Here is a 15,626-nt window from a genome sequence, read left to right as displayed (position 1 = left end):
TAACAGGGTTTGAGGCTAGAATGACGGTTTCCCTTAGCAAGGGGTTCAGCTTCATAAATGCAAAGTATATTTGGCTTCAAGCAAGATATTATTAGGTGGCATTAAGTCAAGAACATTGCAGATAAAAAAGCATTTGTCAAACCAATCAACAATGCAGTGCAGTATCAGAAAAGGCTGACTGTCTCTGCTTGTTTATGAAATGTTTCCTTTTCAGATTAAATTGTGAGTTTCCTCTGTCACTGTACATGTCTTTTAACACAATTTTGTGCCTTTTAGTGATTTGCTCATTACACCATTGTGACAGGGCAGGGGCCCTGCACATTAATATATGTGTTGCTGTGGCTGGCAGCCATCTTGGCTCAAGAGTAGGGGAACAGCATGGAGCTAAGATGGCCACCCTGTGCACAGCCACATTGTTTTAAATAAGGTAATTGGTTTGGTGTGGTGTCTTTCTGGGGAGGATGATTGTCTGATTGATCAGCCAATCAGCCACCTGGAGAAGACACAACAGCATTAAAAAGAAACAAGAACGGTTTGTTTGTGGCGGGGAGATTGATTTAGGGAGAAGACTGGGAGTAGCAGGTTGTTCTCCTTATCAATGCGGCGTGATAGCTTTGCTTGGGGGCTGTATTTTGTTTTTTTTGTTTGTTTACACCTTTTGTTTGTTTGTTGTCTGATGTAAAAAGTGTTCAACTGTAATCTTCCACTACTGTGTTGCTATTGCTGTCGCTGGCCAGCCTTGACCGCGACATTGCCTTACTGCAACCATGAATACTGTAGATATTTTCAAAGTCTTAATTAACCTTTATTTTTTTTAAATGAGAAAAATACACTTGAAACAAAAATAAACTTGAAGTGCTTAATTATATGCTTGAATTATATTTATTTGTTGTTTGGGAGTTTTTTTATAGACTGGATATTTCTTTATGAAATATAATAGCAGTGCTGTATTACTCACATACTGGTATCTAAACACACCTTTCATAAAGGTTTTAATGTAAAAAGTGTGTTGTTTAAAAAGAGCTACATACACCAATTACAATGCTTGTTTTATGATCAAACCAACACGAAAACATTTTCAGAGTAATACAAAATGACAGCTCAGCAAGTCTGGGAAAAACTGGGCTACTTAGTCGCTGCCAAGTATTTTGCTCAGAAGTTCCTAGATCTACAATGTGTTGTCATTACATGCATCCCTTACATTTATCCTTTAGTAAGCACCAAGGGCATGGTAGCAGCAGGTTCATCAGACCCCTATTGTATTTTATTTATTGAATTCCTGCCTAAGTAAATCTAAAGCTGTATGAGGAAAGCCAGCGCTTGACTTTTAATGCCCGTAGGAACAACAGAAACCACTGTACAAAGACAGAGAAAGCTGAGATGTATTTTTCATGCTTTGTGTTAGGGGCACCTGATCTAATTTAGTCATTTCCTATTTTATTTCAGCTGGGAGCCAGATTCGGTGTGTCATGTTTAGGGTACAATGTGTGTGACTGCAAGCTCCGAGTTTGGACTGGTGTTATGACTGTAAAATGAGAGTAATGACATTAGGGGAACTAAATGTATGGTAAACCTTTTTACAAGAAAACCTATTCAGTTGTCATATGAATTGCCACTTGAACTACAGTAACACTGGCAGCTACAGTGTTTGTCTGGTATGTCTTAGAGAATCACATCTATCTTTCATGTTGTATATGAGACTGGAACTAAAACTGACAGAACCTTAAGAATAACTGAATACGCACCTGAGGTATGAACAACTTACTGTATCTAACGAGGATTTAAAAGATTAACCAAGCTGTCAATGCAGCATATATAGCATTAAAGTCATTCTAACCAATGGGCTCTTTTATTCAGCACGGCAGCAGCACGGCAGTAATGCGTTAAATGTATCTGGTTGCTTACTTCTCACAGTAAGAGTGTGAAGACCAGGAGGAAAATAAGCCAAACTCTGTACATTGTGTTACCACTGTTTGTTCACTACATCTATTCAGGGCATCTGCCATCTTTATCAGTTACCAGTTTCATCTAAGCACGCATAAGCTATGTTTCCATCAACAAGACGAACACATTTCTAGCGAACTTGCAGTCTCAGACTCGGGCACATTGTACACGTGAAGTGATTTGGCTGGGAAGGCAACTAACCCTTCCCTGCCCACCTAAAACACCTGTGCACAAATACATACATTTAAAATAATAACAACACAACACAGAATCACAAAATACACATAGGGGGCGTGTACCCCATCACAAATGGTAATTGTTTTTCATTTGGAGGCTATATTAGTATCTATCTATCTATATTGTAACAAAACTGCACCACTCCGCGGTTTGTTGCCCCTTTAAAACAGACCCACGACACAGGAAATTGAGCTACGCACTATTTTTAATAAACCAAATGAACAAAACAAAATAAACAAAACAAACACCTAGCTCTTTCTTGAGCACTAAACTAAAACACAAAACAGGAACGTAAACTATATAACAGGACAGCTAAGCTGTTTAGCTGCAAAAACCAAAATCAAACAAAAACAAAACACACAGTTTTTAAACAAACAAACCTTCACTCTCTTGGTACGCCTGCACACACTCGCAAGTGGGCTATACACACAGGAGCCCTGTGCAGACTGACTGCACCTCTTATATACCCTGCACCTGGTCCTAATTTACAATTACTACCCAGGTGCAGGGGATAATTAACAATAAAACAAAAATGTGCCTGCGCACATGTTTTATGCAGGGAGGATTTTAACCCCCTCCCTGCTGTGTTACAATATATATATATATATATACAGTATATATATATATACACACAGTGCCGTGAAAAAGTATTTGCCCCCTGTCTGATTTTCAGCATTTTTGCACATTTCTCACATTGTATTTGGTCAGATTTTTTTGTGGGTTGTAGTAGTATATAGAGGGAGTCTGAGAGAAAAAATGACACCAGAGTTTGGTGCTTCTTTCATTTGTTTGGTGTGCAAGGTAATCAAACATGCAATCTTCAGGTGTGAAAAAGTTATTGCCCCCCCTAGTTAACTCAACTCAATTAAAGGGATAATTAGGGTCAGCTGTTTGAGTACTTTGGTTAACAACCAGGCCTGATTTGGGCCAGCCCTGCCCAATATAAAACTTTTGCCCTTACCATCAGAGTGGAGTTGTCAGCACACAGGTTCTAGAGGCACATCATGCCACGAACAAAATAAATTCCTGAAGACCTCCGGAAAAAAGTTGTTGATGCCTATCAGTCTGGAAAGGGTTACAAAGCCATTTCTAAGGCTCTGGGGCTCCACCCAACCACAGTCAGAGCTATATTGTCCAAATGGAGAAAGTTTGGGACAGTAGAGAATCTTCCCAGGAGTGGCCGTCCTGCCAAAATCTCTCCAAGAGCAAGGCGTAAAATCATCCAGGAAGTCACAAAGAACCCTAGAACAACATCCAGGGATCTGCAGGCCTCTCTCGCCTCGGCTAAGGTCAGTGTTCATGACTCCACCATCAGAAAGACACTGGGCAAAAATGGGATTCATGGCACAATGTTCTATGGACAGATGAGTCAAAAGTGGAACTTTTTGGCCGACATGGGCCCCGTTATGTCTGGCGAAAACCAAACACTGCATTCCACAGTAAGAACCTCATACTAACGGACAAGCATGGTGGTGGTAGTGTCATGGTTTGGGGATGCTTTGCTGCATCAGGACCAGGACGCCTTGCCATCATTGAAGGAACCATGAATTCTGCTCTGTATCAGAGAATTCTACAGGAGAATGTCAGGCCATCCGTCCGTGAGCTGAAGCTGAAGCGCAGCTGGGTCATGCAGCAAGACAATGATCCGAAACACACAAGCAAGTCTACATCAGAATGGTTGAAGAACAAGAAATTTAAAGTTTTGGAATGGCCTAGTCAAAGGCCAGACCTAAACCCCATTGAGATGTTGTGGCAGGACCTGAAACAAGCAGTTCATGCTTGAAAATCCACAAATGTCATTGAGTTGAAGCAGTTCTACATGGAGGAGTGGGCCAAAATTCCTCCACGGCGCTGTGAGAGACTAATCAATAACTACAGGAAGCGTTTGGTTGCAGTTAAAGGTGGCGTAACCAGTTATTAAGTCTAAGGGGGCGATTACTTTTTCACACAGGGGAATTGGGCGTTGCATAACTTTCTTTAATAAATAAATAAAATATATATCACATGTTTGTGTTATTTGTTCACTCAGGGTCCCTTTTATCAAATATCAGGTTTTGGTTGAAGATCTGATAACATTCAGTGTCAAAAATATGCAAAAATGCAGAAAATCAGACGGGGTAAATACTTTTTCGTGGCACAGTGTGTGTGTGTGTGTGTATATACACTACCGGTCAAAAGTTGTAGAACACCTCCATTTTTCCAGTTTTTATTGAAATTTACGCAGTTTAATGTCTCAATGTACTCTGAAATTAAAGCATAGAACAAATAAACAATTGGAGATAAAAAAGAAATCATGGAATCGTTTTGTTTAACAAAATTTAATCTAAATTTTTGACTCATCAAAGTAGCCACCTTTTGCAGATATAACAGCCGAACACACTTCTTTCTACAATGGAAATCAAATATTGTTCGGAAAGTTCTTCCCAACACTGTTGCAGAAGTTCCCACAAATGTGTTGCACTTGTAGGTTGCTTTGCTTTCACCCTTCTGTCCAGTTCATCCCAAACCAGCTCGATGGGGTTTAAGTCTGGAGACTGTGCTGGCCATTCCATGATTGAAGCCTACCGTCTTGTTCTTTTCTTCTAAGGTAGTTCTGACATAGCCTGGAGGTATGTTTTGGGTCATTATCTTGCTGTAGGATGAACCCCTGACCAACTAGGCGTATACCAGAGGGTATTGCATGGCGCTGCAAAATGCTGTGGTAGCAGTTTTGGTTCAGGGTGCCACTCACTCTGTGCAAGTCGCTGAGTCTGGATCCAGCAAAAGAGCCCCAGACCATCACGCTTCCTCCTCCATGTTTGACAGTTGGTGTCACACACCGAGGAACCATCCTTTTGCCTACTCGACGGCGTACAAAAACCCTGCGTGATGAACTGAAGATTTCAAATTTTGCTTCATCGGTCCATAAGACCTTCTTCCAGTCTTCAGTAGTCCACTGGCGGTGCTTCATGGCCCAGGCAAGCCTCTTTTTCTTATTTTGCCATCTTAGCAATGGCTTTCTTACTGCCACTCGACCTGTCAAACCTGCAGCTCGAAGTCTTCTCTTCACAGTTGAAACTGAGACTTGCTTACTTCGACCAGTGTTAAGCTGTGCTTGAAGCTGTTGTCCTGTGAGCCGCCTATCACGCAAGCTGTTGACTCTCAGAAACTTATCTTCTGATTCTGTTGTGGCTTTGGTCTGCCAGACCTCTTCCTGTCAGAGTTTCCTCCAGTTTCCAAGTGCCTTTTGATGGTGTAGGAAACTGTACTCACTGACACCTTGGCTTTCTTTGCAATTTCTCTAAAGGAAAGACCTACTCTTTTAAGGGTTATAATGGTCTGTCTGTCTTCCTTTGTTAATTGCCTTTTTCTCGCCATTATGAGAGCAATATACTACATCCTGCAGTACAATACTGTCCAAATAATGCTTAAGAGGGTGTAGTAACACAGTCTGTTCCAACACTGCTTTTATACAGACATAGGGTTTTTAAGTAATCAACAAAAGTTGGGACACCTGTAGGAATTGTTAGCATCAACTTTCAAGGCTTAATTTACTTCCATTGCTGCAGAACAGCTGTAAGTTGTTAACCCATTACTTGTTCCCTGAAAAAGGCCTTTTTGTATAACTCTGAAATGTACATTATTTTTCAGTTTTTGGTAACCTAAACTTTTTTTTTTAACCTCTGGCAGTTTACCGCTTACCTTTGTACCATTTCAGGTTATTCACTGGACTTCAAATGCTTAAATTTCAATAAAAACTGGAAAAATGGGGGTGTTCTAAAACTTTTGACCGGTAGTGTGTGTGTGTATATATATATATATATATATATATATATATATATATATATATATATATAAATAGAAGAGGCTTGTTAAACTGTGTATGCCTTTATTGCCTTGTACCATATGACAGAAATCACATGCTTATGCCTCAAAATTATAGAAAATGGCTATTATTCCCCACAAACTTTGCTTTTGTGACCAGGACAGTGATATTTTGAAATTTACCTATTTCCAATGAGAAAACGGGCGAATTTGTGTCTTTTCGTTCACATAAAGTCAGAAAAAAACAACATATGAATCCAAATTAACATGTATTTATACTAAAGTAATACAAAAATGACTACAAAAGATTTAGAAGTGAGTAGTTTTTCGAGATTTACGATTATACTGTAAATCACTTTCACGAATCAGCCCCCAAATGTAGTCTCCCATCATGTTCTCGTTATACTGTCCTTGGTAGCGGCGTTCAAAGTCCAGTATATCCTGGTGGAAGCGCTCGCCTTGCTCCTCCGAGTACGCTCCCATGTTCTCCTTGAATTGATCAAGATGAGCATCAAGGATATGGACTTTGAGGGACATCCTACAGCCCATTGTGCCGTAGTTCTTCACCAGAGTCTCAACCAGCTCCACATAGTTTTCGGCCTTGTGATTGCCCAGGAAGCCCCGAACCACTGCGACAAAGCTGTTCCAAGCCGCTTTATCCTTACTAGTGAGCTTCTTGAGGAATTCATTGCACTCCAGGATCTTCTTTATCTGTGGTCCGACGAAGACACCGGCTTTGACCTTTGCCTCAGACAGCTTAGGGAAGAAGTCTTGAAGGTACTTGAAGGCTGCCGACTCCTTATCTAGAGCTCTGACAAATTGTTTCATAAGGCCCAATTTGATGTGCAGTGGTGGCATCAGCACCTTCCGGGGGTCCACCAGTGGCTCCCACTTGATGTTGTTCCTCCCCACAGAGAACTCGGTCCGCTGTGGCCAGTCCCGCCTGTGGTAGTGCGCCTTGGTGTCCCTGCTGTCCCAAAGGCAAAGATAGCAGGGAAACTTGGTAAAACCACCTTGGAGACCCATCAGGAATGCCACCATTTTGAAGTCTCCTATGACCTCCCAGCCGTACTCATCATACTTCAAGGCGTCCAGCAAGGTCTTGATGCTGTTGTAATCCTCTTTGAGGTGCACCGAGTGAGCCAGGGGAAGAGACGGGTACTTGTTACCATTATGGAGCAGCACGGCTTTGAGGCTCCTGGATGAGCTGTCAATGAAGAGGCGCCACTCATTCTGGTTACAGGCAATTCCGATTGCCTCGAACAGACTGGTCACATTGTGGCAGAAGCAGAGTCCATCTTGACGGGTGAAGAAGCTGGAAAAAGGTTGGTGACGCTTCCTCTGATCTGCGACTTGCACACTTTCATCCAACAAGTTCCACTGCTTGAGCCTAGACGTCAAAAGCTCGGCATTGGACTTGGTGAGACCAAGATCTCTAATCAAGTCGTTGAGGTCTTTTTGGTTGGGGTAGTATGGGTTTCTCTCCTCAGCTCCACCTCTGAAATTGTCATCTGGATCTACAGCGTCTTCCTCGCTCTCTGACTTGCTGCTCTCTTCTAAAGACGGCTGCTCTCTCTCCGGAGGAGTGGGTACGGGGAGCTCATGGCAGTGTGGCACCGGGGCGATGGATGAAGGAAGGTCCGGATACGTGATAGCAGGTGCATTCTTGCCAGTCCGACGTTTGGAAGGGTCCACCATGCAGAAGTAGCAGTTGCTTGAGTGGTCAGTGGGTTCCCTCCAAATTCTTGGGATAGCGAACTTCATGGCTCTCTTTTCCCCTCTGTACCATCCTACAAAAATACATTTATTTCACCCATGACTAATGTGTAAGAGATTCTCGCAACATTTTTCATATATGATATATTTTTTCAATAACATTGAAAATTGTAAAACATTTTAAAATTAAAAACTTTTACAATTTAAAAAATTTTACCTTCCAGAGTTTTTTTGCAGTGCTCGCAGGTGAAATGAGGTGCCCAGGGTTTGTCTTGATCCCCGACAGGCATGCCGAAATATGCATTGTAGGCCTCACACATCTTAGCAGATGCTTCCACGGAGTACTTTTTCACTCTTGTCTTGATAAATTGGCCGCAGACATAGCAAAATGCGTCTGCCGGATGCTTGCAGCCTCTAGATGCCATCTCAGAAAAATGCAGATATGTATGTATGTATATGTATTTTTTTTTTAGAGAGTGAGAAACAAACACTATGGACTTAAACCATTTTTGCCAGCTGCAGACATACATTTGAATTTCCTTCAGCCTCCCTCATTGTACAGGTTTACCTTTCCCTGCCTTTTTTTTCTAAAATCCCAACCCCCAAATGAAAAAGGAAAGTTTTTAAAATTTAAAGAGGCATACTGTGCATATTTGAGACAGGACAGGTTTTTAAATTGGCCCTAAAACTGAAATAAATGAATACGCAAATTGAGCCTGATTCATACATTTTATCCTGCAGACTGATGCCTCTGACATAGCACTAGGGAAGGATCTCTCAAAGGCGGTAGAGGGCGTGGAGCATTTGGTATTGTACATTAGCAGGAAGCTAAGTGAGATACTCAGACCAGGTATGCTGTAATCAAGAAAGAAATGCATAGCCGTCATAAAAGAACAAAATTAACCGAGAGCAAGCTTCTGTGCGCCTCTCTTCCTGTGTGTGTGGGCCCGCCTGCCTGCCTGCATGCAGTTTTTGTAAAATGTCCCAAACAAACAGAGACCTCGCGGGGGCCCCAATTCTACTGGGGGCCCTACGCTATAGTGTAATTTGCATATAGGTTCATCTGGAGATGTTTGTAAGAGAAGTGAAAGAAAACGGCTCAGGTGTATGTCGGCATTTATAAACTTGGACCAAAAGGACACACAGAATGATCTCTGATCAACTTATTATTTATCACCGTTTAGTAAACGTTGAAGCAAGTCCGCTCCGAGTTCTAACAGAAATATCTGGATGTAATGCAGAAAATCTTGAGTGCAGCCATATTCAGTTTGGAAAATGAACAAAATAATTATCCAGTTCAGAAAATGCTAGCCCAGCATTATGAAGGATGTTTGTTTTATATTATAATGAAATGTACGTAATATTAATGTATATGATAATGTCCTAGTGAGGTCAGTATTTTGTAAGGTGTCCGTCATGTAACATGACTGTGCTGATCCCTGCATATGATGTGTTATTTAAGTTGAAGTACTGTAACTGCTCTGTCCAGTGCTCCCCACCAAGTTTTTTTTCATATTACAAAAACACGTCAGTGATTCAAGAATCATTCTTTTTGATAAATGTGGGTGGCAATTACAGCTATGGAAAATGTTTTTCAGCACCCTACAGAATGAACCATAGTGGAATGAAACCTGCTGAATAATGTTATGTTAACATATTGAATTACACACCGTTTTGTATTTTTCCATATACATAATGAAATACTGACAAAAATGGAAAAATGTGACATTTCGAAAATGAAAGAACTACATTATGTTAGTGTAGTTTCTTGATTAACACATGATATGTCTGGGTAGAGGTGTGCTGCGTTGACCACGTATGACTTAAATAACAGAAAAAAGTACACAATACATTTGTATCCACCCTATCGAACATATTATTTATTTTGCCTGTTTCCATCACAGTTTTTTTTTATATGCATGAGTTTTAGCGCATAAAAACGTTTGGGGGAAACATAGCTGTAGACAGTGAGTTGTTATATATTGTATATGCCATGGTTACATGGTAATTACAAAATCACATACAGTGTACTTACAAAAGACACCAGCAATTGGCAGCATGTTGTCATTTTGTACTGTAATAGTGTGCATATTAACTATCTGTGAATTTGTGTTTCTAAAAATACTATTCAAATTAGTTTTTTTACTACCAAATAAGCAGTGAAAAAAATTGTGGTTTCAGATGGGAACTCATAAACCTTTATTGCAGCTTAGGTTTCAGAAAAAAATTAAAACCTGATTTCTTATGAAATCAATATAATACATGACATTGTAACAAAGATATTTTTTTAAAGTTTGTACATACTGTAATTAGTGTTCTAAAGCAGGCAAACCTGACATTTTAAACCTGCTTTTGTATAACTTGATTACTTCCAAAATTGTCAATACCTGTTTTTTGTTTTTTTTTATTACACACTTTGACCTTTATTTTCACCAATATGCAATCGGTAGAGTGTGAGACGCTTTCTGCTCTCAAAAGAACGCCTGCTTTAAACTCAGATGCATTTTTGCTTCCACCCTTTTGAGGCCAGTTATCGTGGCCCCTTTCCCTTTCAAAACTTTAATACAAGATTTGGGACAGGAATCAGAAATACCTAAATGCTCTTACACCTGATATCGAGCCTGTATTATAATTCGACCATTTCAATTCTCTTCTCTGTTAAGCAATGCCAAAGAACAAAGCGTTATTGTCCCCCCACAGGGGATGAAATCGTATATATAGAGAACCACTTATCAAAAACGAATTCAACATTTCATTGCCATTGATTATTTATACTGTTCTATACAAACTGTTGATCCATGACATGGTCATCAGTTTTTCTCATTTTGAATTCACAGCCGTGGCGGGGAATGTGTGTTGCTGACACATTCCTTTTAAAAGTAATTGCAGAAAACATTAAGAATTCCAAACTTTGGCCCTACATCCCATGTGCCTTTTGAATTTGTTGAGGTAAAACAGTTATCAGTTCAGAAGTTTATTATTGTGCCATGGAGTTGCCATTAAAATAACTTAAAAGAGAATTAGAAATGTTATTTTTTATTTACGGTAGGCCACTAAATTACTTCCCCAAAGAGGTCTGGGCTCCATTGCTTAAGTAAGAAGAGATTATTATAGTGGGAAAGCAGTCTCCTATAGGAGGACAGAGGGAAACCGAACTCTTTCATAAAAACAGTAACAGTAGCTGGAAGTGGAATATTCATGAGAATACAATAATTTGTAACCCAGCACATATCCACACAGTCTGGCCAATGAATACACATTTATGCGTCAGGTGCCCTGTTAGACAGTGACCCATCAGGTCTGACAACCTGTTGAAGAGTATGTATTTGCAAATAAAGGCTATCTTCTAGCAAAGACAAGAATCTAAGATTGTTTATTGAACTGTGCCCTGAGTGTACATACACAGTTACACAGTGATCATGTTGATTTACTCTTTAATCATTAAATACCAAGTACACAAAGTCAATAATAAACAAACAAACAAATTAAACGTACATCTGATGAATTGCTGCTTCTCAATTGAGTGGATAGCAAACACTTTACTAAGTAATGCACTGATAGTCGTTGATATGCAGTACACCGTACAAACACTGAAGGATGTCAACGTGATAACTGAGAAAAGGCCAGAAACACTATAAACAAACAAGCACACTCATCCAATCAACAGATTCTTTTATTTCACCAAGTAAAGCCCTTGTGGACAATGGAGAACTGGCCATGAAGGATGAACAGGTGCTACGATATGCCATAACAATAAAGTTAACTTAGAAAATAAACATAACAGAAATAGAAACATAATATTTAAGGGATCTGGTAAAGCATAAAAAGCTACAACATTGTCAAATGTATAATTTGGATGAGTGAATGAACTACAAAAAAATAAGTGTATGCATGTGTATTATACTGATTTTCATTTTTAACAGATAAACGATACAACACCCCTGATACAAAAAAAATTAAATCGATGAATAGCCAATAAACACTGGAAAAACACTGGAAATGGTTACTCAGTTTGTTGATTTGATCCCTTTCCCCGTGAAAAAAAAAAAAAATTAAATACAGTAACCTACAATTTATTTTTTTAATTCCCCAGTGCAGCTGGTCCCTCCTTCCTGATGTGTATCTCGCATTAATTTGTTCTGAATACTTTAAACCCACCCCAACTACTGAGCGGCAGCACATTCATACATTTCTATTGGAGGATTGTAACACAGTTACGAGATTTTAAATAATGGAGGGTGGAGGCTGTGTGGTCCAGTGGTTAAAGAAGTGGGCTTGTAACTAGGAGGTCCCCGGTTCAAATCCCACCTCAGCCACTGACTCATTGTGTGACCCTGCGCAAGTCACTTAACCTCCTTGTGCTCCGTCTTTCGGGTGAGACGTTGTTGTAAGTGATTCCGCAGCTGATGCAAAGTTCACACACCCGAGTCTCTGTAAGTCGCCTTGGATAAAGGCGTCTGCTAAATAAACAAATAATAAATAAGATTATAATGACTTGAAGCTGATGGTTATTCTTGCTCGCGAGATTTAAGCTATATTGCAGTTTAAGCTATATTGCGATAGTATTTACACGCTTGTGGAATTTAAAACAGAATTGTAAATTATGGCGAAATGTAAAAACACACAGAAAACCCAGAAGAATATGCTCATTTGGATTTCGTTGTGGAAGACAGAAAAGGAAAGAAGGTACAATTGAAATGTGCAAGTACTGTCAAGTTAATATTGTGACAGAAAAAAAAATGCCTACAAATTTTGGAAAGCAACCAAAAACAATAATTTCATACAGTATAAAAAAAGCAAAAGCCCAGGAAACAAAAAAACTGATTGACATAAAGCTTGAAAATAGCTAAAAATAAGCAGCAAAAAATGAAATTAATAAAAACCGAAAAAAAAAAATCATTGTACTTCACATTTCTATCCACCACTGGTTAAAAAACACAGAACCTTGGCCTGTCACATTATTTTAGTATAATTCCAAATTGGATTTCGCTACTGTTTTTTGTAATCACAAAAAAGTGGATTGAAACATGGCCATGTTCATCTTTTATATTTTCCTTTTTTCCCCTAGGTTTACAGTTTTCAAATTTTATAAATTTAAATATGTGGGCTGTGATAATGGGGTGGCAGCTCATTGAGAACCATTTTTAGACACATTACCATGTGAGGAACACTGCTTACAGAGTGCATTTATGTCCCAACAGACCTGCATCCACAGCTCATCCTCTGCTTGGCCTTTCCACTATCTCCAGTCTATATTTTGCTACTTAAATTTCACCTTGTGGCTGCTGGTATTTCAGCTAGAACAAGGTCTGTATGACTTACCACAAGCGGACCAGCAGGCAGATAGATTTCTTTTCACCTTGTTGGCTGGTCATGGCCTTTTGGCTGTATTTTTACAATGGCTGTTCCATTCTTTGAATAAGCTGCTGCTGGTGTTTCAAGAATCTGGTTATCGGACATGATCAGCTCTCTATTTATGCAAAACATGACAATCGTAGCATTCAGTGTTAGGTTACTGTTAAAGATTGATAGTCAAGATTGATTTGATTTTTATTGCTGAAATGGATACCTTATGGGATTAGCATCACCCTTTATTGGATGTATTTGATCAAAACCCCTTTTTTAATGCTAATACACCAGGAAGTAACTGAGACTTGAAAGATCATAATTTAAAGATGTTATGGCTATAGTCTGATTTGACTGAAGATTTTTGTACTTCCAATTGTTTTTTCTAAGCTACCAAATTATTATTTAAATTATTATTTACCTATTTGAATGTTCTTCCTGTTTCACTTCAATGAAATGGCCAAAAATTGCATAAGAAGTTAAAAAATTATAACGTTACTTGCAATGTTGCTGCCTCTTATGTTCTGCGTAAGCAGCAAAAAACTGTGACCTCATTAAACTGTAATTAAAATGATCAGTGTATCATAAAGGTCCTATTGATTTTTTTAAATTACATTCTGTTAGTCTTTGTAATACATGACCAACAATCACACATTTATAGTGGCACAAAAAGCCACTATAGCAACACAATTTAACAAGTGGAAAGGAAACAATCCCATTTGTGTAATTTATAATGTACACAAACCTTGTAGGGGAACTCACCAATTATTGTAAAATAAATTATTTAAAACACATTATTTTCTTATTGTATAACCAATAGAATACCTGAAAAGTTTTAAGTGTATTTACTGTGTAGCACAGATTGAGTTTAAAAAGAAAGCAATTAAAACACTGGCAGCTAGGAACTGATTATGCCAGTGAAAGAAGAGCTGTCCATACTCCCCTGAATCATTACAAAGTAATCTTTAATTCACAAGGCCAGTGATTCATCAAGTTGCAGGTTTATATTGTGCCCTGCAATGTCTGTCAGTTGCTTTTCTAAGAGCATAGTTGAAATTTGTGAGGGTCCCCAAAGTTATGACTAAATCGAACATTTTCAATGCAAAATAAATGATGCTTTTGGCTCAGGAAATTAAGACTCTTGAACTTGTCTGGGCTACAACATGTACTTTGTTATAAATGTATACATACAATAAATCCTTGTTTAATGTGTTTTCAAATAATAAATAGGGCTACACACAAAAAACCCAGAAGAATGTGCCCATAGGGATTTCGTTGTGGAAGACAGCAATGGAAAGAAGGTACAACTTAAGTGTGCAAGTACTGTCGAGTTACTACTATACATATTTTGACAGAAAAAAAAAAAAAACCGCTCAAGCATTTTGGAAAGTAAGCCCCCCCCCCCCACAAAAAATATTTACATAAAACTCGAAAATAGCTCAAAATAAGCCTCAAAAAATACAATTAATAAAAGCTGAAAAACAGAAGCCTGAATAATAAATACAAAAAAACAAAAAACACTGGAAAACTGATTATACTAATAATTAACCTGTTAAAGTTTCTGCCATGATATTTTCTTTCTTAAATGTACCCCAATAGGAGAGTCTCCTGTCTACATGCTGTGTTTCTATTGGTCAAGAACAAAGCAAGGCAAGCCAGGTAAGTGACATGCATGGGCTGAAACAACATTTAACCCACTGCCTACAATTGCAAGTCTGAATAAAGACATTTCTGTAATTGACTTATTTACAAACTTATTTTATGTTAGTGCGTGTGTGTATCTTTGTGCTATAAGGAATCTTATAGGACATAGAAAAGGAGTGCCAACCAAGGTTCTAAAATCTTACCTCTAATTAGCAATAGTACCAGTAGACAGTCCCATTTTCTTGTGATGGAGATCTTTTAGTTCTTTGCTTGTATTTTATACTTAAATTTGGAATAAGAAAATATTTTAAAGAAAACGCCAAAGATGATAACATGCGTGTGTTTTCTGGTACCTAATCTCTTCTAGCATTGTAGTTCAGACTCACTCCAGCGGTCTAGCTGCAGTCAGACCGGAACCTTCAGACAAGGTGGCAGGATGTGACAGTTACACAAACTAGCTTTTTTAAGGAAAAAATTAGAAATGCATTATGTATCCTTCCACTGAAAAAAAAAATAGTCCCAGAATACATATATTTTGTACTTTTTTTATTTGCCATAAACATTACATTGAACATTCCCATTTATAGTACCTTTTTTCGAGATAAAATGGCATTTGGGAATTGAAAGCAGACTGATTTCCCATATATGAGGGAGGATTCACGGAGCTTCTTTTTTTGTGTGTGTGTAGGAAATGATCCTATTCAGGTTTTGCAGTGTTCAAGAGAGGCTGACCATTAATTTCAGAGGCTGTTTTCACATCGATGGCCGGTAACCGGCATCATTTCCCTTGATTGTAAACCAGCATTAGATGATATGTGGACTAAATGATTTCCGTGTCAGTTTGCGTAGTGCCACAGTCCTTCCTGTCTGCGGCGAGCACAACGGTTGTGTCAGAAGACAGCAGTAGAGATTTTAGTTTGTTTTAAATATGTTTC

At 38.8% G+C, this 15,626-nt stretch overlaps 1 protein-coding gene across 3 annotated transcripts in view; it reads left to right on the top strand.

Annotated features, from left to right (window-relative positions):
• LOC117409421 (peroxisome proliferator-activated receptor gamma coactivator 1-alpha-like) overlaps nucleotides 1-15,626 on the top strand; it is a 275,767-nt gene that overhangs the window by 105,840 nt on the left and 154,301 nt on the right. For all 3 annotated transcript variants that reach the window (XR_009309704.1, XM_059006127.1, XM_059006120.1), the window contains exon 2: nucleotides 14,647-14,706. Coding sequence is in view for 2 of the 3 variants with exons in the window: in XM_059006127.1 (XP_058862110.1) it covers nucleotides 14,647-14,706 (60 nt within the window). In the remaining variant the exon portion in view is untranslated. The remainder of the gene's footprint in view (nucleotides 1-14,646; nucleotides 14,707-15,626) is intronic.

The sequence above is a fragment of the Acipenser ruthenus genome, chromosome 2 (genome assembly GCF_902713425.1).
Source record: "Acipenser ruthenus chromosome 2, fAciRut3.2 maternal haplotype, whole genome shotgun sequence".
In the NCBI taxonomy this organism is placed as follows: domain Eukaryota; kingdom Metazoa; phylum Chordata; class Actinopteri; order Acipenseriformes; family Acipenseridae; genus Acipenser; species Acipenser ruthenus.
The sequence above is the reverse complement of the archived record's forward strand: the minus strand, read 5'-3'. Positions and strand labels throughout refer to the sequence as shown.